The 25,723-nt window shown below is 41.1% G+C and overlaps 1 protein-coding gene across 2 annotated transcripts in view; it reads left to right on the plus strand.

The window, feature by feature from the left end:
* Window positions 1–25,723, plus strand: part of SGCD (sarcoglycan delta) — a 420,649-nt gene that overhangs the window by 324,525 nt on the left and 70,401 nt on the right. For both annotated transcript variants that reach the window (XM_080989006.1, XM_080989005.1), the window contains 2 exons: window positions 13,229–13,316; window positions 18,937–19,056. In XM_080989006.1, the coding sequence (XP_080845132.1) occupies window positions 13,229–13,316; window positions 18,937–19,056 (208 nt within the window). The remainder of the gene's footprint in view (window positions 1–13,228; window positions 13,317–18,936; window positions 19,057–25,723) is intronic.

Here is a 25,723-nt window from a genome sequence, read left to right on the forward strand (position 1 = left end):
GTGTAGTCCGTGCTTCTTGTCCTTGAATAATCCAAGGTATAAAATGGGTTAGAGACCTTTAGATAGATAGCAACCCATGGAGAGCAATGTGTTGGGACTTTCATTGGTCAGAAACAAGGTAAATAAATGTTGAAGAGTAAAAGGAAAAGTTATTTTAAGAAGAAGTACCCAGTAAATTATTTATTTATTTATTTATTTATATCCCGCCCATCTGGCTGAGTTTCCCCAGCCACTCTGGACTGATCCCAATCGAGTGTTAAAAACAATACAGTATTAAATATTAAAAACTTCCCTAAACAGGGTTGCCTTCAGATGTCTTTTAAAAATAGGATAGCTGCTTATTTCCTTGACATCTGATGGGAGGGCGTTCCACAGAGTAGGCACCACTACCGAGAAGGCCCTCTGTCTGGTTCCCTGTAACCTCACTTCTCGCAATGAGGGAACCGCCAAAAGGCCCTCGGCGCTGGATCTCAGTGTCCGGGCTGAATGATGGGGGTGGAGACGCTCCTTCAGGTATACAGGACTGAGGCCATTTAGGGCTTTAAAGGTCAGCACCAACACTGAATTGTATTCGGAAGCGTACTGGGAGCCAATGCAGATCTCTCAGGACCGGTTTTATATGCACATTAAGAGTGGGACCTTTTTTTTTTAGTATAAAAGTACTAATGATCTATTTGAATGTTGTCGTTCAGTCCACACTGGGAGATGCTTTCCACCACAACCCACCCCCATTGTTCAAGGACAGCCCTCTCCACCAGCAAGAGTTCAGTCAGTGTAAGCCAGTTTATCTGAAGTACAGTCCAGGATGCCTCATGTCTACTTCTGAAACTGCTCATTTGATTTTTGTTATTTTGGGGAAGATAAAAATGCATGTATTTCAGTATTTTTAAAAAATCTAAAGTAGGTATTTGAAAAGAATGATGCTACCACATTGGAGACTGGGGAAACCCATTAAAGATTCCACTCCAAGAAAGGTCACAGAGATTTAGAGAAGACAACATTGTCTCCCAATCAAATTTGGTATAAAATTCTTACCGATCACTATTGCATTATTTTATTTGTTCTTTCTGAAAATGGTTTGTTTACGGAGAGAGAAAGACTGGAGAATATTTTACATCTGTGCTAAAAACCCATTGTCTCCTTCTTAAAGGCAATCAACTTTACAAATGAATATGACATGTACTAGAGAATGGGAGTGTGTTTGTTTTATTATTCCTTCATTATCCATTCCATTCACAGATTGTCCTCATTCTTCTTTGAAAGCTTATATTGTTAAGTTTAAAGTTTTGCAAAGAAAAGAGGCTTAATTACATGAACATCCTGCTTCAAAGGTCAAAGTCAGGAACAGAAGAAGATGGGGGGAAGTGTTCAAATAATCAAGTAATAGTATAATTGCAGCACAATTTTTGATACCACATAATTTTGTGGAAACAATTCTGCTATTGCAGATTTACATGAGGAAAAACTTTCTGCCAGTAAGAGCTGTTTAGGGGAACAGACTCCCTCGGGAGGTTGTGAACACTCCTTTCCTGGAAGTTTTTAAGCAGAGGTTGGATGATGTAGAGAGTATGAGTTACTCGTGCGTAAACTGGTGCCTCTCTAGGCTAATTTGCCTTGTTAAACCTTTTTGACTGCACAGCCCTTTCTCATCGTGGCTGCCTCAGTCACTGGCAGAATCCGTCAGTGGGCGTTTCTTGAACCTCTTCCAACATAAAAGTTGTTTGACACCCAGTCTCCTCCTCCTCTCACTGCGCGGGAGTCTTCTGCGCAGGGAGGGCGTGGGTAGCGGAGGACCTGTGCCCTCCTCACTGAGGTCCAGTGAAGAGTCCTGGAGCCCTCTCTCCGATTCCCCCATCTGCCCCCCTTTATCCCTGGTGTTGCGCTGATTTGCTTCCCCCTCTACTGAGCTGTTTCTCCCCCTGCTGCTGGGTCCTTCTCCAGCATCATCTAGGAGCCTCCCCTTCGCCTCTCGCTCCGATGTCAGTTCCCTGACAGATGATCATCGGTCATGGGTGCTTTAGCTGAGATTCCTGCATTGCAGGAGGTTGGATTAGATGACCCTCGGGGTCCCTTTCAACGCTATGATTCTAGACTGAAGACTAATGTTAGATATTGACGCTATGACAGGAATGGGTACAACCATTCTTTTAACAATATATAGCTTAGAATGCTTGCAGAGCAAGCAACACCTTTTCACAGGCATAACCTGAGACCCGATTTAGTCGGCAAGCCCTTCTGTTTGGTCCCCCATCAGGTTACAAAACTGTTAATGGTACTACACACTACACTCCTGCAAGCAATCATGTGGGGTTGCACTCTGAACCCTGCCTATGTGATTTGCATCATCTGCTGTGTTTGTTTTTCTGGTTCTGTGAAGAAGCAAGCATCACATTCTCTTGAAGCATATATTTTCCCTTTCATCCTTGAAAATACTGGTTTATATTCTCCACTTTTAGGTAGTTTTAATTTCACGACTGGCAAATGAGCATTTCAAAGGCAGTTCAGTTCTTTTATGCCTGTACATACAAGCTTCTTTGTAATGTGACACTGAAAAAGCATCACAGCAATGAGACCTACAGCCTTGGCACTGGCTGCCGGAAGGAGAGGGTAGCTTTCGTTGTCCAAACTGGGTGCTGCTGTACTTACTGAATCAAACCATTGGTCAGTCTGCCCAATACTATGTGTTTTGACTGACAGTAACTCTACATGACATCAGAATTTTGGTTCTTTCCACCTGCTACATTTTAGCTAGAGATGTAAGGACCTGCAATGTTCTTTGTGCCTGGTGAGTGCCCTACCACTCACTTATATCCCTATTTGAAAACCTATTTCTCTTTTTCTCATTTTTTTCTAAACAGTATTATTTCTAAGCAGAACTCTTTGAAGAGTGCCATAAGAATAGCCTGCTGAATTAAGCCACTGGTCCATCTAGTCCAGCATCCCGTACCTGCAATGGCCAACCAGATGCCTCAGTTGGAAACCTGCAAGCCGGATTCAAGCACAAGAGCACTCCCATGGTTTCCAGCATCTGATATTTGGAAGCATTGCTGCCTCCAAATCTGGAGGGTAGAGCATAGCTAGTAGCCATCAATCGCCCTCTCCTCCATGAATTTGCCTAATCCTCTTTTAAAAGCCATGCAGGTTGGTAGCCATAGCTTGACTATGCACTGCGTGAAGAAGTGCTTTTTAAATCTGTCCTAAAACTTCCAACTTTTAGCTTCATTAGATGATGTGGGCAAGTTCTAGTGTTATGAGAGAGGGAGAATCCCCCCCCCCCTTTTCTCTATTCTCCATTCTATAAATAATTTTATAAACTTCCATTATGTTGCCTCTTACTTGCCTTTTCTGATATTCTGATTTTTGGGACCTACTGGGTTTACTTTAACTTGCCTCTCTCTCCCCACTCCTAGATGTAGAAAAAAAATACTAACCATGAGATGTTATATTTAAATTACCTTTTGAAGTTCTGCAGGGGAAAAAAGTCTTGGTAATTTTGCAGGTCTTTTCTCCCATATAACCTCTGTAGATTAAGGCAAATAAATCTATATAAAAAATCTAATACATTTTTTTTTTAAAAAAAAGGACAGGCATAGGTGAGTTTAAAAGTACATACAAACTGTCAGTCACTGAGTTTTTACAGTGTCGTATTTGACCAAGAAGCTTTTAGCATTTCCCTTGGAAGTAAGATAGCAGAAGGCACTACTAGAGTGGGGTGCTGTGATTCATTTTGCTACGTATTGAGGGTTGTGGATTATCGGTCAATTTCATTTATTTAATTAATTGTTGCAAAAAACAACAACTCTCATGTTCTGCTGGGTAGCTCGTTGATTACTTACGTTGATTACTTACAAAGCATACTGTATTGTATTGACATATTTGCTGCACCTTTCGAATGCCATTTCCTGTAGCATAAATCACACATTTTAATTGATGGCATATATGGGACAACCAGTGTAGGTACATGACCAGCAACATGAGCATTATTACAAAGCCGCAGTGGGAGGCCTTAAAGAAGAGTTAAAATAAGTGGTAAAGAGGATGTGTTTTCAGTTCCTCTACAAAACAGTTTCCGGTGAAGATGTGGTCCATTTGTACTTTGAGAATGCATTCACATCATGCTTCCAGCACCAGAGTTAGATTTAGGGCAACGTGACTGGTTCCACCGTACTGGATGTCAGGCCTAAGAGGCGCCTCAGGGCATCTCAACTATGACATAGTGAACTGAGCAGAATGAAAGGTGAGGGAGGGGGGACCATATTGTGGCTTTGCAATATTATTGTATCTTATTGGAAATCTCAGTATATCCCAGAAGCACTATAAGTTTTTTGTTGTTGTTGTTGTTTGGCTTGGTCATCTATGGTTTAAAATAATTTTAGTCAAAGATACAGTTTACAGTTTGTAATATATCTGTGGATATATTATTTTAACTTAATTTTCGTTTGTGTTATCTGTCCATAAGCCCCAGGAATGGAGAAAACCTACTGGTAGATAATATTAACAATTTACAGAGGGTTGTACAGTGGTACCTCTGGTTATGTACTTAATTCGTTCCAGAGGTCCGTTCTTAACCTGAAACTGTTCTTAACCTGAGGTACCACTTTAGCTAATGGGGCCTCCTGCTGCTGCTGTGCCGTTGCCGCACGATTTCTGTTCTCATCCTGAAGCAAAGTTCTTAACCCAAGGTACTATTTTTGGGTTAGCCGAGTCTATAACCTGAAGCATATGTAACCTGAAGTGCATGTAACCCAAGGTACCACTGTACATGCAACTGTTACTGGTCTAGAAATCTATGGAATATTTATAATAGTTTATTGGCTACAATACAAAATTGCTGGCAATATCTTCCATAATAGAAACTTGTGCGAGACAGAATTTATACACAAAGTTTGGTATGCAGGCCTATTTCTGGAAAAGATCATCATTTTTATAGCAATCTTGTTTATAATTCAGAAATATTTCCTTATGTGGGACACTAGCCTTGCGGGAATTGTAATTTAAGGACACGCTTTAAGCTTTTAAAAAAGGTCTGCAACTAGTTTATAAATTATTGACAGGGTCATCTTATTTATACCGATGGATGGTGGGTGGTGGGTGGGGAGTTATGCTGCTACTGCACCAGCAGAAAAGCTGCTGTATTCTAGGTGTTTATTCAGTACAGGAGTGGAGGGGTGAACGCAGCAGAAACGAAACAAACAAAATGGTGTAAAAAATGAGACACACTTAGCATCTCTGGGAGCAACGTGAGGGTTCCGAATGGACTAACTTGGCTGCCATCAAGGGACTGTGCTTGAGACAATACCTACAAAAAGTTTTTGGGAAGGAGGGAGCGGGGGATAGATAAGGAGGAGGGGTGTCACCTGAGTGTTCAGATAACATACAGAAATCACAGATGGCAGAGGGATGAGGAGGGAAGGCATGAGAAGTGGTGGCAGCAGTAATGCTTTCTAGCATGCTTACCTCCTTCCCTTGTTTACCTGCATGGAGTGATCTGCCCTGTCACACCCCTAGTTCTTAAGCTGGGATGGAGTTGGGTGATGGAGGTTTGAGTCTCTTGAGTAACAACACAGTTATAGGCAGAGTAGTGCTCGAGACACACTGCTTGTGAAAAGTGCTAACTTTTGTGCAAAGTGTCCTTTCGCCATAGTTTCCCGTCACCAAAATTCCAGCTTATGAATAATAAATCTGTGCAACACAAGGTCAGAGCTATAGCCCCGTGTCACACACTATTCTGTGTGAGTTATGCTGTCCCTGCTGTTTGCAGGATAATATACTGGTGGTGTTGCACTGAATGTTGTGTTGCAACATTTTCCATGTTCTGTCATGACAACGTAGGATGTCTGACCATTGATGTGGGGGCAGCTATTTCTAATTTCCCCCTCCCTGTTTTTATGCCAATCCTCATTCCTGATATCTATAATTATAGCCCCTAAACATTATACTTCTTACAGAGAGATCTTGCACAAATGAAAAGTATTTTTTTTTAAGTTTCTAATTTGAAACAAAAGCTATCAAATATTATTCTGGGTTATATTTCATTTTCAGAACCACAATATAGTTAAAACTTTCAGTTCATCATTCTTAACTTTTCCACTGAATTTTAACAAATCCATTATTCTCCCCTTCCCCATTGGAAAGAAACATCTGCTTCGCTCCAGAGTACTGCTAGTCTTTCTCATAGCTGTCCATGTGGCATTTGGCTGTGTGTGGGAAGCCGAATGGGTGAGAATCCATGGTGTGTTTGCAAACACTTAGATGTTGCTAAGGTGTTAAAAACAAATGTTGGAGTCTTACGTAGGTGATAATGATGTGTCAGCCGTGATATCTTTGCTCCATTGAAGTAGATAGCTAGGCAAGTGCAAATATTGCAGGGATCAGAATTCCAGCTTAATTTTATTTATGTCTGATATACACATACTGGGATAATTTGTTGTGGCATCATGATGTGACAGAGTTCTGGTTCTGACACTGCTCAAGCCTGAGAGCACACATTGTGTGAACCAGTGCTTTTACCAAGAAGGATATGAATTATCATAGCAGTTCACTATGGGGCCATAATTGTGCAAATTGTCTATCTCCTACATAGAGGCCCTGGCTCATACCAGCAACACCATCACACAATCCCAGCCTCCCACATATCCCTAACGTTCCCCCCCCCCTTGTATGTGAACAGACTGAAACACTGCTGTTCCTTCTGAAATTTTTAGTTGTGTCAGCCTTCCCCTCTCTCCCAGAATAGGCAGCAGAGTGCTTTGAAGATGGCCTTGTCATTGTTTAGTGTTTTCTTGATTGCTTTCATCAGAATTGGTTTTAGTATTTAGATGTAAATAAAATCACAACCACCATCATGGGAGGCATCAGCCCTGTGCATCCCTTCCCACACCTCCAGAGCCAGCAGAGCAGGTGTTGCCTGTTTCTTCTTCTTAGTTTGACTATGAGGTTGTACTCTTGGCCCAGGCAGCCTGCCACTGCCTACTCTTCTGCAGAGTTCCTCGTGTTCCACAGCTTCACTTGCATGCGGACACATTTGAACTTCTCTATGTAGCTGAATGGGTGGTTAGAGAGTTTACCTTTGTGAAATCCGATGCAAACTGACCTGATTTTGTACCTCCTGGTCGAATGTGCAGATTATATTTCAGTTACACCCTGGATTCTTCACTTCCTCGATCTAAAAATGTTCTAAAAATGTTTATTTTGAGGAGAGAAATCTGTTTTAAAATAAGTATTTTTGTGCGGATTAATGTAGAAATGAGATGGAGATGACGAATAGGTGAACGCATGCAAAAAAAAGTAGCCTGGATTTAAACCTCACCCAACTCAGGCCAGTGCCCTGATGAGGATGAAAGCAGGCTTCTTCCTGGGCATCAGATATGTTGATTACCGGTAGCTGATGAGCTGAAAGAGGGCAAGAACTCCCAGCCTCAGGTGAACTGCAGAGATCACCCTAGAGTTCATGGTGGCTACACCTGCTTCTGACATGCAAGTGCTGGAGGCTTGGCCATGGGTGAATTCAACCCTCAAGCAAAAAAAACAACAACAAAAAAAACCAGTTGTCCAGCCCTATAAACAGATAAGTGCAGCAATGTTGTGGATAATACCCTAGGAGAACCAGCCTGAAAGATGTCTAAATAGTTGATCTTTTCATCTATGATAATGATGATGATTTAGCTAATGTAAACAGCTGCCTGTGTGTACACATTCCTTGGTGTCTTAACAAAGAAAAAATGCTAAAATAATACTAGAAATAATGCAAATAATAAATAATAAAACATCGTGATTAAATTCAACAAAAATCAATAGGGGGGAAAAAGAAAAAAAAAATTTAATCCAAGACAGCATAAAGCAGACTGGATGATGATGATGATGATGATGATTTTCATCTAATTTCCTAAAACTGCTGAGAGAGCTGAAGAGCCTAATTCAGGGACCACTGAAATCAATAAAAACAGCATTCGTCTTATAGACAGAGTGGAGCTACCAGACTGAAAAATTATGTATATATAGTATAATCATTTCAAGCAACTGCAATTAGAGTGGATCAGTCATGGTGAAACAAGTGAAGTGGTGACAGGAGTGCAAGCTGCAGTTTTTAAAAAGGCATGATCTTTTACGGAGTTCTCGTAAACAGCAGATGAGATAGTAAACCTGAGGCTAGTTCGACAGCTGCGGCTCTGTCAAGAGAAAGCAGACACTACTAGCTTCCGTGGCACATGCTTTAGTTACAGCCATTATTGCAGTGTACTCTATGTGAGGCTGCTCTTGAAGACAGTCTGGGAGCTGCAATGGATGCAGAATATGTCAGCCAGAACACTTGTGGGAACTAGACATTCAGGTCATATTACACCAGTTATTTATGGGTCACATGGGCTGCCCAATTCATGGTGGTCGTCTTGGTCTTCAGAGCCCTACACGCTTTTGTACCAAGTCATCAGAAGGATTATGTGAACCCATATGAACTTCAAGAACCGTGTCTGTGAACATGGCCCACTAGTAGAAGTTGTTAGACTGGCAGGTGTGGTGCCACATGTACTGAATAAAACCACACATACATCCCTTTTGGGAAGAAGTATGTGTTGCTTCATTACTGCTGGTTGAAGAGAACTCTGAATATGTTTTATTTCAGTCCGTGTTTGGTTAATGTGCTGCATTGGAACATTTTTAGCTGCCACTCATTTCAGATCAGTGGTTGAAATTGTAAACTGTAAGTCATCTTTGTATTTGTATGTGTCTTTAAACTTTTTAACAAGCCAGCTCGTGAGAGCGGTGTGTCTGGAAAAGTCATCTCCATGCAAATACAACAGTGCAATCAAGGGGATAGTCAGGTTCAACTCGCTTATCTTTTCTGAATCAGGCTATGTTGCAAATACAGTTAGGATGAGGCAAGCCTCATCCTGTAGCAAGCCATGAGGTGAAGCAGCACTGTCCTCCTAAGACCAACATCAGTACAGCTTACCTGGGCAGGGTTAGAACAGTGACAAGGATGGGGCCATGTGATGCAATGGTGGGAGTGCCAGCCTGACCTTCTCTGTGCAAGTAAGCAACAGCAACACCCATGCTGGGAAGGTGACTCCACCTCAGTACATGCACGGCTGCTAAACCTCACATGTGCTGGGGTGCCGTGGCACAGATCATTCTCACTATTTAGGTTGATGATTCTGTATTGGTATAACCTGTGCCCTAATGTAGCAGAGAAATGAATGTGGCACCAAATACTGTGTGTTGTGTGTGTTTATATGCATATATTTCAGAAAAGAAAAAAGGTGTGCTTCTCATTGCAACTTGACGTGAGAGAGAGAGAGAAAACACGAGCACCCCAATTATTTCAACAGAATGTACAGTAGTACCTCAGGTTAAGAACTTAATTTGTTCTGGAGGTCTGTTCTTAACCTGAAACCATTCTTAACCTGAGGTGTGCTTTTGCTAATGGTGCCTCCCTTCTGCTGCCGCACGATTTCTGTTCTCATCCTGGGGCAAAGTTCTTAACCCGAGGTACTACTTCCGGGTTAGCAGAGTTTGTAACCTGAAGTGTTTGTAACCCGAGATGCTTGTAACCCGAGATACCACTGTACAAGAAATGTGTTTAAAGAACTGTGTGTCAGAAAATAAAAGTGCTCCTATGTGCTTTAGCAGAAGGCATTAGATGCTAATTGTGCAGTGTCTCTGAGAGAAAGATAAATCCTGGATGTTAGCTCCTTTTTTTAGCCTTTAATGGAATGAGTTATGGAAACCTAAGTGGGCAGTATTCTAAGTGCTTGAAAAAATTCTCTGCTAGCAGACTAATACAACAGTGGCTCTTCCATCAGACAGATTTAGTTTTCTGCAAACCACAAGAACCAAAGGTCTCTGAATCCATGAACTAAATGTATGAAAAAAGGGGCAGCAGTTAAGTGTTTTTAAAATGTACTCTGGCTCCTCTGTGGGTGAGGAGAGCTCCTTTGCTTCTCTAATGTTATTTCTTAAAGAGTATAATCTCATTTTATGCAAAATGGTAATAAACACTGGAGCCCACCCTTTCATATTACAGGGAGTAGTAGAGTCTAAAAGTCTGCTGGCCTTTCCAGAAAGGCTCAGACAAGGTGAGCTGGTTGAACAGCTTAAGTGGTTGTAGTGGTTATTGGATCATGTGATTTTAAAAATAAAAAAGAAACCTCATTGTAGAAATAAGTAATACCAACTGCCATTAGAGCCAAAAACATGTTTTCTCATTGAAAAGGAAAGTTTATGAGAGATTTCAGCTGGCATCTACTAATGGATATCTCTCCATATTGTAAGCCATTTTTAAATGGGCCATGTTGGAACTAAATATTAAGCTGGAGCTAATTTAAGTTGAGGCTGAATATGTTCCTAGTTCTTTCTTTGATTCAGAGATGCTGAATTAATAGCTGGGATATGAACCACCAAACTCTAAAATGCCTCTGAAAAGTCATAGGAGCACACATACAGCCTCAAACTAAATTTGGTTGCACAGTGCTTTTAAGTTGGCCACACCCAGGAATGTCTTTGCTTCGTACTAGAACTGCACCTATAAATAAAGGTCTGCATCCCCAAAGCCTTGATCCACTGCAGATGCTGACTGTGTCTTATGAGATGTCGTGGCATCACACTAACAAAGCTCCCATGCAAACCATCCCAGAAATGTTGCTGCTTTACACTCATTATGCATCTATCTACAAGAAGGGAACTAGGTTATACAACCTGAACTAAGCAGGGCAGACTGTGAATTATGAAGTGCACCTGATGCAAAGCATTCTCGGGCACAGGTGTGTGAGTTAGGGTTGGCCAGGGTTTCTTTGGAAGAGCAAATTCCAGTTCCTTATCTGTATGGAGAAAATGTCATTCCTGGGAGGTGGGTTGTATCAAAATAGTTTTGAGTCATATGCGCACCTCTTTATTAGGGCACAGTCTGCTGGTTCCACTAGTATATGATGTGTAATAGCCTAAGGCTTATTTTGAGGTCCTGTGACATTGAGAGCCCGGTTATTTATTCAGACTGCATCCGTACCTTTGTATCAAAGGCTAACTGTCAGGGAACTGCCATCAGTGCCGGAGGGAGAGAGCAAAAGCCAGAGGGATTCCAGAGAGCGTCCAGGGATTGGGAGAAGCAGCCCATCTTCTGGGGAAGAGAATCAGCGTAGCACCAGTGGAGAAGGGGGGCAGATGGGGGAAGCGGCGAGGCGGTCCCATGACTCCTTGCCTGGGACCAGCGGGGAGAGTAGGGGTCCTCCGCTGCCCACGCCCTCCTTGCGCAGAAGGCTTTCGCGCAGAGAGAGTAGGAGGAGACTAGGCGTCAAAGAGCTTCTTTGCTGGAAGAAGTTTAAGAAACGCCCACTGACGGATTCCGCCAGCGATTGAGTCAGCCACGGGTGAGTGGCTGTCCGGACAGAAAAGGTTCACTTAGGCAACCCAGCCAGGTGTTTGCACCCAGCCGGGGAGATAAGCACCGGCTTACGCACGAGCAACCCCTAGAACCATTACACTAACTATCAACTGCAAATGCTTCAACCTTGTGAACTGCACACCATTATTTTCTGCTCAATTTGTAGCTCAAAATAAATTAAGCCAGTGTCATGTCATCGGTTCAGGTAGTGTCAATAAAAGATTAAATATGGGCTTTAGATTCTGAATTTGCTTCTTTCACCTGTTTCAAAAAGCAAAGTTTAGCTCGGGCTTTTTGCAGACATGGTGCCACAACAAGGTTGACAAAGTCAGATCTTGATGTATTTGCACACAGCAATGTGCACAGCCCCACCTCATTAGGTGAGCGTATTCCTACTAAATGGTCTGCCTTGTGAGCCTTTATAGTGCTAATCGCTTGCTGAAGGGATCCTGGATTCAATGTTATTCCTCTGTTCCAAAACAAAGAGCAGGAGGGGGCCATAGCTCAGTGGTAGAACACATGTATTGCATAAAGAGGATGCAGGTTAAAATACTTAAGGATGCAAAGTAGTAGAACTGGATCTCTGCTTGAAAACTTGGAGTTGCCAGTCAGAATAGATAGTATTGGGTTGAATATACCCATAATTTTGTCTTAAGACTAAGGCAGCTTTGTATATTCATATATGACAGCACTGACCATCAGTTTGGTGATTCATGGGTAGCGCAGAAGCACCAGCCACTGGATACAGCACTCAATCTGCACCCATAAATCTGATCCAGAAAATATGTTGTATGATGCTAGATCAGGACATTTCTCTCTCTGCCATGTCACAAAGCCCAGCTTAATAAAAAATGGATTGCTCTGCAGTAACCACATGTCAGAAACATGAAATGAAGTTGGTTTGATGAACCCAAATATCTTTGAATAATCAAGAGTTCACATTTTTTTATAATGGTTTTGTCCTTTGAATTCAAAAATAATTTGAATTATTCTGGGCAGGAGCCAGGTTGTATGTATGAAATTTCATATACATGTTTAAGCCATAATTCTGTGTTTTGAGTTTGAATAGCAGCTCTACCCTCAATAAGAAGGTGGAAAGGGAAGGCAAATACAAAATACAACACAATATATGACTTAGAAATTTGAGCTATCGGAATGAGAGTTGGTATGAATGTTCAAATGCATGTTCGACTCTGGAATCCATTTTCAAGGAAATGAACAAAGACTATGAAACACCATCCTTACATATTTTATTTAAACTTAGTGGAACCCTGTGTCAAAGCTTTTCTTCACAATCATTGACGTTATATATTGTGCAATGATGTACCTGATATTTCTAAGAACCCAGTAATATGGTGGCGCCTTATGTCCTGTTGAGAGTTGGCAGTTCAGGGGCTGCTACAGAGAATGCCCTTACTGAGACTGTCAGCTAACAAAATAACTTCTGAGAGCAGTGGAACTACAAATAGCCCCTCCTCTTTCATTCCTAAGCCCCAAGAGGGCATGTAGGCAAGGAGGTGGTCTTTAAGATATTTGGGGCCTAGGGTTCTAGGCACTACTAAACCCTGTGTGAGGCAGATCACTGTTTATTTTGCCCTGGGCCAGACCTTTAAAAATGAACGATTAACTACAGGGACCATGTGACATTTTGTCCTATGAAAAAATTATATGACCCTATGTACGGTAATCCTTTAAGCAAGCATTTTGTTTTGAGGAGCCATGAAAGTATTTGACCAAATATAGGTACATGGATTTGGGCACTCATGTCCTGCAGGTTTTGTGAGAGCACAGTACGTTTTCTAGTGAGAAGCGATGTGCCCGTCTCATTCATTTTCTCTTGTGCTCTTATTGTAGGGCAACCCTCTGTACTTCCAATCTGCTCGGAATGTTACAGTGAACATTCTCAATGAGGAGAGTAAAGTTCTTACACGTCTTGTAACAGGTAAGGTGCCTGAGGAAGGGAAGAAGAAGACAAAAAGGGCACTGTGATGGGGTATTTTGTGATCATTAGCCCATGGGATAATAATCACTAACTTATCTAGTACAGTACAAGCCATGACCCAGCCTGCCTGTCTAGAAATATAAAAATATAAGAATGTTAGAACTGAGGTGAAGAAGAAGCTGGCTGTATATTTCTAATAAGGCAGCCGAAAATTATTTTCATTTTAAAGCAGAGTCTGACACAAAAGGTCACTTGTACAAGTACAAGTTCAGGAAGAGAATAGTCATTTTGATCTTTGATTTGTAACAGGCACAAGAATGTCCCTGGACAATTTAAACTTACCCAGGACGACTGACACTTAACTGATTAATATTCACAGCAGGGATACACTCTTGTCTTTTAAAGGTTTCCAAAACCCCTTTTAAAAGTAAATCGCTTGTGCTGATAAGTACCATTTATGTTCATGAAATGGTATGCTTCATGTTTAACAGGGAAACTGATGCTTCTAAAATAAAACAAAAAAACCCCAGCAGACATGTTGCTTTTGAGTGCATGTGTGCCTTTGCAGCAAGAGGGATTGCTCAGAAAGAAAGGAGCGTGGCAAGGGAGAGAAGCTGTTCCATGAGACGGCATCGGCAATCCATAAACATTTTGTTGTGTGTGAAATTAGATTGCCTGCTTTGCTTATATAACACCTGGCCTCAAGTGAGAGTGCTAAATAATTAAATAAACAGTTTCAGCCGGCAATTATTTTTAGTTGCATGTGTGAAAATTGCCTTGAGGAGAGGAAATAAATTCACCCCAGAATTCAATCCCAGATTATCACGTTCAAGAAGAAAAAGGGGAAGCGGGAGGGGAGCTTGTTGGGCTGGTTGATCATTTGCCATGTACAGGCAGAAAACGCAGAGCACTCGAGTGACTCTGTTGCAGGATAATAGAATTTAGCTGCAGTGCAATTGCAAAGATAGTGCAGTTTGTGTGTTATGTGGAATAATTGTGCCGCTTGCCAGGCTTGAAACTACTGGACTGGGAAAATGGTCCCAGGAGGTGGAACTCCTGCCTTTGAATCTAATTATTCTAAGACTTTGTTGCCCTGTCATACTGAAACAAGAATGGCAGGTGTAACATGATTATTTGGGAGATACAAATTACATTCCTTGTTATAAAAGTAAATAAGTCTGAGATATAGAGAGAGCGAAGATAATGCAAGTATTTTAGCCACTTGCATTTACTGAAAACTTATGCAGTTATAAATAACCACACATTTCTTTCTCTCTCTTTCTTCATGACATACATTTCCATAGCAGTGTGTTACTAGCAGAGGATGGGAAACTAGAACTGTGGTTATTTTTATTTATTTTTTAGTAAAACAGTGAATCTTTTACTTCTTGTTCCACTCTCAGAATCATAGTGGTAAAATGTCCAGATCAGGGGGTTGGAGATGAAGATGCAGTGCAGGAGATATATTTTTTTTGGGGGGGGGGGGTGTAAATAAATGTTTGAAAAATCTGAAAGGCCCAGTAGCTTTGCGATGCGTAAGAGAACACAATTCTACTATAAATGTTTCAATTTCATAGATAAACCTCTTTGTAGAATATAGGGGGAAGTAAAATATATTTGAGTTTTTTAAAACAGAAACTAAATTTTCCCAGGCTTGAAAGCCAGGAGAGTGATCTTTGGAAGAGGATGGGATATTATGCGCATGGAATGCTTTCCATGCACATTATTCTAGAATCTTGAGCAGGTGTGTCTGGCCTGGCTGTTGTATATGTCAGCCAGTCCTACTGCCTGGGTTGGAGCTTAACCTTGTGTTTCCTTTGGTTTCCCTATTATGTTGTGTGTTAGCCTGTTCATCAGTAAACAGCTGGGCCTGTTTCATAGTAAGTAAATAAATAAATAAATAAATAAATAAGAATGTAACAGTTCCCATTTTAAGTGACATAAAGAGAAACACTAGGTCAGGGTGGCGCTGTGGTCTAAACCACTGAGTCTCTTGGGCTTGCCGATCAGAAGGTTGGCGGTTTGAATCCTGCGACGGGGTGAGCTCCTGTTGCTCTTTCCCAGCTCCTGCCAACCTAGCAGTTCGAAAGCATGCCAGTGCAAGTAGATAAATAGGTACTGCTGCGGTGGGAAGGTAAACAGCATTTCCATGCGCTCTGGCTTCTGTCACGGTGTTCCGTTGCGCCAGAAGCGGTTTAGTCATGCTGGCCTGTGAAGCTGTCTGTGGATAAACGCCAGCTCCCTCAGCCTGAAAGCGAGATGAGCGCCGCACCCCACAGTCTCCTTTGACTGGACTTAACCGTCCAGGGGTCCTTTACCTTACCATTTTTAACAGCACTCAATTTCTCTGATTGAGTTCTCTCAGGAAACTGGACAAATGAAAACTGCTCAGTATTAGAAAGAACCCAGTTTCTTTTGGAGGCCAGTGTGTGGCAGACTGACAACATCTCTAGAACAATGTGTACATTGGCTGCTAGCATATCTCAAAGGGTACCCAATTAAAGCATTTGCCACTATGTAGAAAGGGACAATTTAGAATTTGAGGTGTGTGCCATTGGCTTATGAGCAGCTCCTTATATGGGACCAGCAGCTAGATATTGGGGGTGATGGGAATTGTTGTTGAACCCTGAGGGTGCTCTGCATATCATCTACTGTATGGACAATTCTTTTAATATGCAAATTAAAAGGCTACATTTAACCAAAACCAAAATGGCCTTTGGCTGTCATCTCTTGCTGCCTGTGAGAAATGATGCTGGTCAGAAACAGGCCATAATCCTATGACATTTGCTTCAAGAAATAAAGGCTGATAATAATACTGTACCACATATCTTGTGAATTGCTTAATTGTTTCCTGCCCTTAACCTTTGCTTTAGATTATGAGAGCTTTGCACCCAGATTGTGCTCTTTAGCACTTTGCAAGTGACCCAGTGCAACTTTGCTGCTATTGCAGATAATTACAGAAATTGTTATCTCAGTGAGATGTGCATCTGTGTGGATTGTTTTGAAGTGGTTGTTTTCAAAGATGATGCTTCTGGCCAAGCCATGGAAGAGACATCTGTTTGTGCTGCTTAGCTACACATTTGCACAAATATTGCCATGAAGGTTGCTAACATTTGTTAAAATTTGAAGTGGAGAAGCCACTGATGGAATATCCCAAAGAAAATTTGGAAAACTAAGAGGTACATATCAAGAAAAATGGGATTGTATCATTCCTTCCACTGATCCTTTCACACACATTCATTTTCACAGGGTCATTTCAAGCATCATGCCTTTCATATGGAGAGTATTAGAACAGATTTTGCATCACAGCGACTACACAGTGTCCTAACAACTGAAACACCCCCAGCTGGTTTTATACTTCAAGTCTATTAATAGCATTTTTACTGCTGGTCTTGAAGGTTTTAACAAAATGCTGTCCAATCTTTGTGGGTGTATGTGTGTATATATCAGACTTCCTCAACCTCGGCCCTCCAGATGTTTTGAGACTACAATTCCCATCATCCCTGACCACTGGTCCTGCTAGCTAGGGATCATGGGAGGTGTAGGCCAGAAACAGCTGGAGGTCCAAGGTTGAGGAAGCCTAGTATATATGCATACTATTTTAGCAACATTGCCAGAACATCACACGATCTAGAACTCTCCAGTCAGTAAACTTGTTCACATGTAACGTTAAGCTGCAGAGCTTGCAGCCTCTGGACTTCTTCCCTGGGCCTCCTGTTGCTGAGAGCTTGGTTTGACCTAGCATGCCATCTGAACCCAAGTTCATGGTTTGTCTCCTCCAGACAAACCACAAGTCCTGAACTCAAGAGCAAACACTGGGTTTGGGCTCATTGTCTAATAATTGATTTATATATTCCGGGTCAGGAAATAATGTTTCTCTCCCTTATATTGGTTTGTAGATTTTTTGTAGTTTGGCTTTAGCATCTATCTGTTTTGCTTGAACAAGCTGTATTGATTTACTAAATTACTCTTTGAACTGGGCAGGCATCTTTGGCAGAGAGTACCCTCTTCATCCTGTCTTTTTCTGCTTATGAGAGTCTGCTATACACCAGTGCGTGTGTGTGATATATATATATATCGATAGCAATGAAATGTTCATGTATGTATGGTGTGAGAATGGTCAACTTCAGACAATGTTAGAAAATATTAGGAGGAGGTGGAGAAGTATAGTATGGGTATATTAACTCATAGAAATGATTCATGGAAGGATATATTAGAACTGTTTAGAGACTGGGTTCCTGTTTAAATGTATGTATGGAAAATAAGTGTTTGTATGGAAGGCTAATAAGATTTCTGTTGCAGAGCTCCTAACAAGCCACAAAATCCTTTCCTTCTTTCTTCATTATATGCAGGCCATGGCAGCAACACTTCTGTGATCAAGCCTCATAATTCTCTGTCCAGAATCTTATATAGAAGATTCCAAAACATTCTCTCTCCTGTCCCGCCTCCAACTTACATATTTATTAGTCGTCCCCACCCCCAGCTCAGATGGTCTCTCAGAGGAAATTTCTCTTTGGACTGTTCAGCCTACAAGCCAGAGCCCACATTCTCTCTGTGTCCATCACACGCATAATCATTAATTAATTTACTAAATCTAGTACCATTTTATTTAAGTATCTTGTCCTTGAGACTAGGAACTGAAGTAAAAATACATAATAAATAAAGGTGGTATCCCTACTTGTCCCTACATGGCAACAGCAGGATTGCCACCTTGGTCCTCTTCCCTGCTTTTAATGGGTTCTGCTCCTGTGAGTTTAGCAGCAACTTGATAATACAAAAATTAAGCTGTTGAATGCTGCATTCCTATGCTCTCAGGGGTAAAACCTGTGGATTGCAGCGGGATTTGCCTCTAAAGTGCACATGAAGAAGCTCAGACTGGACATTCTTTCCATGCCATGAATAGCTTGGACTTGTTTAATTTCTGCATGTCAGACTGCAGAGGTGGGAGTAATGTAGTAGTAAAAATGGGAGAAAGTTAACTCTTCTTAACTCTACCCCTGGCTCTACCTGCTGTTTGCCGTCCTACCAGATATTCCAACCAGATATTATTAATAGGAATCATACTCTGTACCATAGCTACAAATTTCTTACCACATCATGCCATCCTTGTTCAGCTAACCCTTTCAATGGAAAACTCTTTCCCATCCTTCCTATCCAATACATTGCAAAAAAAAGCAAGCAAAAAAAGTCATAAATTCTAATATATATGTAAATATGCTGTGCTTCGTTTATGTAATACAATTCAATGGCATAATTTGTTCTGATGGTGGAAAATTTTGAACCTTTAGTCTAGAATATCTTTCTTTATCAGAATGGCCAGTTCAATATGAGCTGGTTCCTATAAATCAGAATTCATTAAGTCGCAAGAAAATAATGCTTCTTTTTCAATGAGTAGGTCTTACATTTGCTTAAATGTTTTATATATTTTAAAATAAATGCTGAAGTGAGAAGAAACACTTATTAGTCTTTCTAGCAACATGATATATGCACAACCATTAGCATAACCACCTTCATGCTTTTCTATTTAATTGTCAGATTCATAATCCAGGATATGTTAATGTATCATTTTCAGCATAATATCAGATCAAAGAGATCACTAAGCTTTCTTTCTTCTCTTTAGGGCCCAAAGCAGTGGAAGCATACAGCCAAAAATTTCAAGTGCTAACCACCTCGGGGAAATTGTTGTTTTCTGCAGATGACAATGAAGTTGTGGTTGGAGCAGAGAGACTTAAAGTTTTAGGTAAACAATATTCAACAAATATTTCATCACTATATACATATGTATATGTTCTTTTGAAAATCTTGTCAGTGTTTGATCTCCTTCATGGTACTTGTGGAAAACCTGCTGTTAGCTTCAGGGAGAACTGGTCAAGTGCTTTTCATTGTTCATGGGATTTTTCAGTGTTATTAGCTTATGCCCTTCAAAACCTGATCAAATTCCCAGAGGACTGGAGAGGCAACACTGGAGAGCATCGTTATTTGTTGCATTATTAGATATGGCAGCAGAGGACTTTGGAATATGAAGACCTAAAAGAATAAAATCTGCTGCTTATCCTTATGGGAGTAAGGAATACATATGGATTAAGTGGTTAAATACACTTTTAAACTGTTTGCACCCAAAAAAAGGGCACTAGCATTCTGTTTTCACTGCGTTAATTTCCCTCAAGAATTGTGCAGCTGCCCTAAAAATTAGCTTGCCTTCCAACATTACCTTTATTGTGGCAACAGGGGGTATTGCAGTGTTGCTGCTTCCCTTGCTTCTCTGCAACAACAGAAGTCTGAGGTCGCAGTGTAAGAGCTGACAGATCATTCTCCTATCAGAAGTTCTCCAGTTCTCAGAAAGGGCAGTGTAGCCATTGTCTCTTCCCATATGACCTGAGAAGCCTGGATAGCTCAGTCGATTAGATCGTGGTGCTGATGATGCCAGGGTTGCAGGTTCAATCCCTCTCTGTGTGGGACAGCTGCATATTCCTGCATTGCAGGAGGTTTCACTAGATGGTCCTCAGGGTCCCTTCCAACTCTATGATTCTATGACTTTGGGCTTGTCGTGTTACCAGAGAGCTCTCATATTGAAATAAGCCCTTTTGGTGATGAGTCAAAATGGAAAATCATGCCTAGCTTACATGGAAAGATTATCTTTCCTACATTAAGTCCATTTGCCAATGTTCTTTGCTGGCATTTGTGAAATGAGATTAATTTGTGCATTTTTTAAAATCAATATGTAAAGGCATAGCTGAGGTTTTTAAACCATTTAAATGTATATTTCCCACTAAAACGTTTTGCACTCCATTCATGGAGGAGAGAGCTGGCAATGGCTACTAGCCGTAAAGGCTGTGTTCTGCCTTCACAGTTGGAGGCCGCCATGCTTCTGAATACCAGTTGCTAGAAACCACTGGAGGGGAAAGTGCTCTTGTGCTCGAATCTTGCTTGCTGGTTTCCCACAGGCAACTGTGTTTGGCCACTGTGGGAACAGGATGGGCCATTGGCCTGATCCAGCAGGCTCTTCTTATGTTACTTTGTAAACCTGAAGCTACAGTCTTCTCCCTTGCTTTTAAATTGATGGCATTTGTATATGCTGAGTTTTAAGTCTGTTAAAAGTGGGTAAATGACTCTCATAAAATGCACCCTTGGGGAGAGTGTGTGGAAGAGCAATAAACTAGCAAGCTTCATGTCTTCTAAACCTTTTCCCTTGCTGCTTTAAATCCTGAGCTGCTGGTGCAAATACGTTGGTGTGACCAACATTCCATCAGTTGGTTCTCACTCATAGCATAAAATTAGTTGTAAAGGAGTGGATGGTTATTTTCAGTACCTTTTCCTGAGTGTTTGGTGGTGGTGGTGTATATTTCAAGTTCCCTTAGACAAATGTGTATTTTGTAGCTTCAGGATTACAGTAATCCACAAGTTGCAGGTTCCTTGCAGTCTATGCAGATCACATATATTTGTCTTTTGTTTAGTTAAATTGTTCTGGTGGAGACAGCGATGTTTTCAAAACACAACAGTGTTATTTTATGCCTCCCTTTGGTCTCTGAAACATAAAAAGAAGGGGGCATTTCCACAGTTCTAGTGCCATTTTATTTATGTTTGCAGCAGAACGTCTCTCAATATTTTATCTATCCTAAGCAGAGATATCAAAGGAGGGGGAGAAAGACAAACTTATCAGAGTTATACTTTATGTAGAGAGCTTTTAATAACCTTGAGAGGAAACTTTTATAGACTGTCTGGTTTCTCTTCCACACCCTGCTGATTGTATCTCTTAGCATGGGGATATGCTATAATTCATGGATTTTGTCTTGTTTGGAGCATAATTCCATTCTTTCCCCATATGGGGGTGGGAGTGGGATGCATTTGCAACATTCTCTTCCCCTGCAAGAAGAAGAGAGATGGACTCCCCTGCAGGGGTAACGTGGGGCTATTTAAGCCAGCTCCACTCCTCTTACTGAGACACCCACTCTCCCACCCCTTTTGCACTGGGAGCTCTGCTAGTTGCCTTCATTGAGGGAACTGAGTAGGAATGGGGGGGGTTTGACACTAATTGGCGCATATCACAGCTTTTTCACCTACATCACACTGTTAGGTGTTGTCCACATGACTGGAGTGGTGCTTTGTTAGAATTTGGCTAATTGGCATTTGGGTGGGTGAGTGGATTTTGGAAAATATCCGACTAATATCTGCACCAGAGTGTTTGGGGTTGTCGGACACATCAGGGTGAACACTGGCCAACGGGGCCGCGGCACGTAGGTCAGGTTCCTATACCCAAGAAGCATGCAGTGAGGGCCTTGCTATGTGATCACGATGTGTGCAGCTGGCAGCTGGCTCAGGAGATGGGAGAGCTGAAATCCTCCCGTCTATCCACCACACTGCCCAGATCTCATTGGCATTGGTTAATTTTGTTGACTTATTCTGATCGTCAGATTCTATAATAGCTATATTTAATAAAATATAACCTGTTACCCATCTTTCTTATCTTGAGTATTCTTGGGTGTGTTGGCAATCCAGCTAGTTATTGTGGGTGGTGGACTCTACTAATTGCTTTTGGCAAAGTCCTGGCGCTGCTGATGTCCGTCTTCTGACACTTCTCTTTGCTATGTAAGCAATATTGGCTTGTTCTTTTCTGGCCTTACCCGTCCTTGTTATACCAAGAGAAGTATAAGACTGCAATCTGGCATGAAAGTCCTCTTGGAGAGGTTAGAGCAGCAGTTATTGGACACGTGCTTTTAATCTTGTTAATGATAATTACTTCCTTTCCTTTGTACTCTGTTCAAAGCTTGATCTGAAAGTTTGTTCTCTGAAGCAGTGCTGGAGCCTTAAAGTGACAAAAGTAATAAGGCTGGCTCTTTTTCCTTTGAATTCTTAAAGACTTTTCCAGGACTAGCAGCAAGACGTTGGGGAGGAGGGAAAAACAACACACTGTTTAGAAGATCTAAAAATTAGAACTTTAAAAACAGAATGCAGTAAGGAATATTTTGTATTTCAAGCTACCATCTGTGCTGAGCAAAACAACAACAAACAAATTCCATGTTTTCACAGAAGAATGTAGTTAAGAGAAGCATTTAGGGTATAATCCACATTTCAGTAATGTTAATGGAAAGGTAAAAGGTAAAGGGACCCCTGACTGTTAGGTCCAGTCGCGGACGACTCTGGGGTTGCAGCGCTCATCTCGCTTTACTGGCCAAGGGAGCTGGCGTACAGCTTCCGGGTCATGTGACCAGCATGACTAAGCTGCTTCTGGCGAACCAGAGCAGCGCACGGAAACACCATTTACCTTCCCGCCGCAGCGGTACCTATTTATCTACTTGCACTTTAACGTGCTTTTGAACTACTAGGTTGGCAGGAGCAGGGACCGAGCAACAGGAGCTCACCCCATTGCGGGGATTCAAACTGCCGACCTTCTGATTGGCAAGCCCTAGGCTTAGTGGTTTAACCCACAGCACCACCTGTGTCCCTTTAATGGGAAGGTACCCATACATTTTAATGATGCTTTATGTGTCTTTTCACCCATATGTGTTCAAATGCACCCATACGTAGGTTGGATTGCAGCCACCAGGATCTGAAAATGCTTGCCAACTTTTTCTAGTCCAAGCAGTAACACTGTTGTGCATTTTTAAACAAAAACTAATAAACCAAGGCAATTGGTTTTTTAAAAAAAAATAAAAATAAATCTAGCACATATATTTTTAAAAATGCATTTAGGGAGTAATCCTAACTCCCATCTGGCAGTGGTGGGGCTGGACAGAGTGGCAAAGCTACTGCCCAGCTACTTGTGCCAATCAGGGTAGAAAGTGGAGAGACGTGGTTTCAAACAAAATTGTCTGCTTGATAAAACTGAATATATTTTTGTTGTTGTTGTTGTTAATAATAATCTGCTGCCCATCTGACTGGGTTGCTCCAGCCACTCTGGGCAGCTCCCAACAAAAAATAGTAATGCAACATCAAACACTAAAACTGCTGGATCAGACCAAAGGCCATTCTAGTCTCGTGGTGCAAAGCAGATTCCTATGGGAAGCCCACAAACAGGACATGAGTGCAACAGCACCCTTCCCACTTGTATTTCCCACCCACTAGTATTCAGCGGCATAGCTCCTCTGATATTGGAGGTAGTACATAGCCATCATTGCTACTAGCCATCCATAACCTTCTCCTCTCTGACTTGTCTGATTCCCTCATACAGCCCACCCAAGTTGGCGACCATCACTATACCTTGCGGTAGCTCACTCTCCTTCCTTTTCTCTATCCTGAATCTTCCAATATTCAGCTTTAACAGATGGCCCCAAGTTCTAGTGTTAAGAGAGAGGGAGAAAAACTAATCTCTACCCACTTTCTCCACACCTTGAATGACCATATGCACCAGTATTATGTTTCTCTGTACTGGGAACCAAATGCAGATCATGGTCATGAAAAAACAAAACAAAACAGGAGACCTTTGGTCTGTGTTGCAGCTCGCCATAGTCTCTCACTTACCTTTCTCTAGCACCACTATTAAATGTCTCTGAGAGTCCAGGTGTTATATATCACTTTCCTTTTCTCTTGGCAACCCCTAAGTAGCAGGAGAAACAGAATTCTAATTTATAAGTAAGGGTGAGAATTTTTTTTCTATTTCAAGTTCCCATTGATTCCCAGATAGACTTGGAAGTTCAGCTGTTGTGTTCAACATGTTTTCCCAAAACAATAAATCTCTTGTCTCAGGATTCTGTCATTGGTCCAAAGCAAGACGGGGGAGGGGGGATGCAAAAATCCTCTACTGATGGTATGCATGACCCGTGATATTGAAAAGTATGTGTATACTTATTTTACTATATGCACCATGTGTTTCCATGCAGAAAGCATTGGTGTGGCATCAATGTTTCCTGCAACTATCATCAGTCGCCCAACAGCTACTCCACAGCTGAATTTTATGAAAAACAGTGAATTTTGCTTCAATGTAGGGCTGATGAACAGTTCAGAATCTACTTCAGAATTTCGGAGCAGATGTGTGTATTATTTCTAAACTTGCTTATAAAATAGAACGCAGTTTTTTGAATGGCCGCTGCAAATTTGGGTGCTGCAGCTTACATTAATAAATTGTTTTGTAGATTATGCCGTCATCTGTTTATCCTTTTTATTTCCATGGAAATGAAACAAATGCAGTTTGCCTAAAAAAAGAATGTATCTAAGAGATGCTTTAATAAAAGCATTGAAAAATAGCTTTGATATACATTAATTACCAATTTCATTTAATAACACATTGAACATTATAGCAGTTATAAACAAAGGATAATCATAAAGCATTATTCTAGCTACTAATTAGCTCTATTTATTCTCCAGATTAGTTTTTAAATATGCCCTCTAGATGCCACTTGATACTAATTACCACAGTTACATTATTATCACTATACAAAAGCATTTTAATTAAATGTAAAGTAATTTAAATTAGCATGAGCTTCTTCAGAAATTAAACTGTGGTTAAATGCTTTATTTAGCCTTTTAAGATGACTGCAGCTGACATACCACAATCACTGCTCCCAAACGTCATGGCATCTTTTGGGAGACCATTGCTAGGAGGGAGAGAGAGAGAGAAGAGAGATACATGTGCTCAGATATAAGCACATGACTGCAGTGTAATTTGTCTTATTTAGAGCAAAGGATCCAATCGCTAAAGAGGCAAGCAACTTTTTAGAATGAATTATAAACTTGTCTTTGCATCAAAAATGACCAGGAAAGCTCCTTGTATAACATGTCTTTAGATTCTGAGTATTATTTAGAACTTGAGAATGTGGTGCAGTGTATATATTTACGAAATTTATATGCCACCCTTTCTCAAAATGAAACAGGGAGTATACAGCATAGCAATGTAAACAACACATGTAATGTAAATACATAACATAATATCAATACAATAAAAAAGATGTATAAATACAATGCATAATAATATGCAATGCATAATACTAGATAAAGCTACTAGTACTTAATCCTATTTTCTATGGTTATTGGATTGTGATTTCCTGCTACTAAGAAGCAAAAGCAGGATGCTAATACCTTCAAATAAATATATAGGGGACTGTGCAATTGAACCTTCCCTCCATTGACTGTGCAATTGAACCTGCCCTGCACCCTCCACAATTCATAGAATTGTAGAGTTGGAAGGGACCCTGAGAGTCATCTAGTGCAACCCCTGCTTTGCCTGAATCTCAACTAAAGCATCTAAGACAGCTGACCATCCAACCTCTGCTTAAAATCCTCCAAGGAAGAAGAGTCCACCACCATCTGGACAAACAGCTCTTACTGTCAGAAATTTCTATCTGATGTTTAGTCAGAATCTCTTTTCTTGTAACTTGAAGTCATTGGTTCCGGTCCAGAGCAGGACAAAACAAGCTTGTTCCGTCTTCCATGTGACAGCCCTTTAGATGTCAGAAGTTGGCTTTCATATCTCC

Source organism: Podarcis pityusensis (assembly GCF_964106645.2).
Source record: "Podarcis pityusensis genome assembly, chromosome: 2".
Classification (NCBI taxonomy): domain Eukaryota; kingdom Metazoa; phylum Chordata; class Lepidosauria; order Squamata; family Lacertidae; genus Podarcis; species Podarcis pityusensis.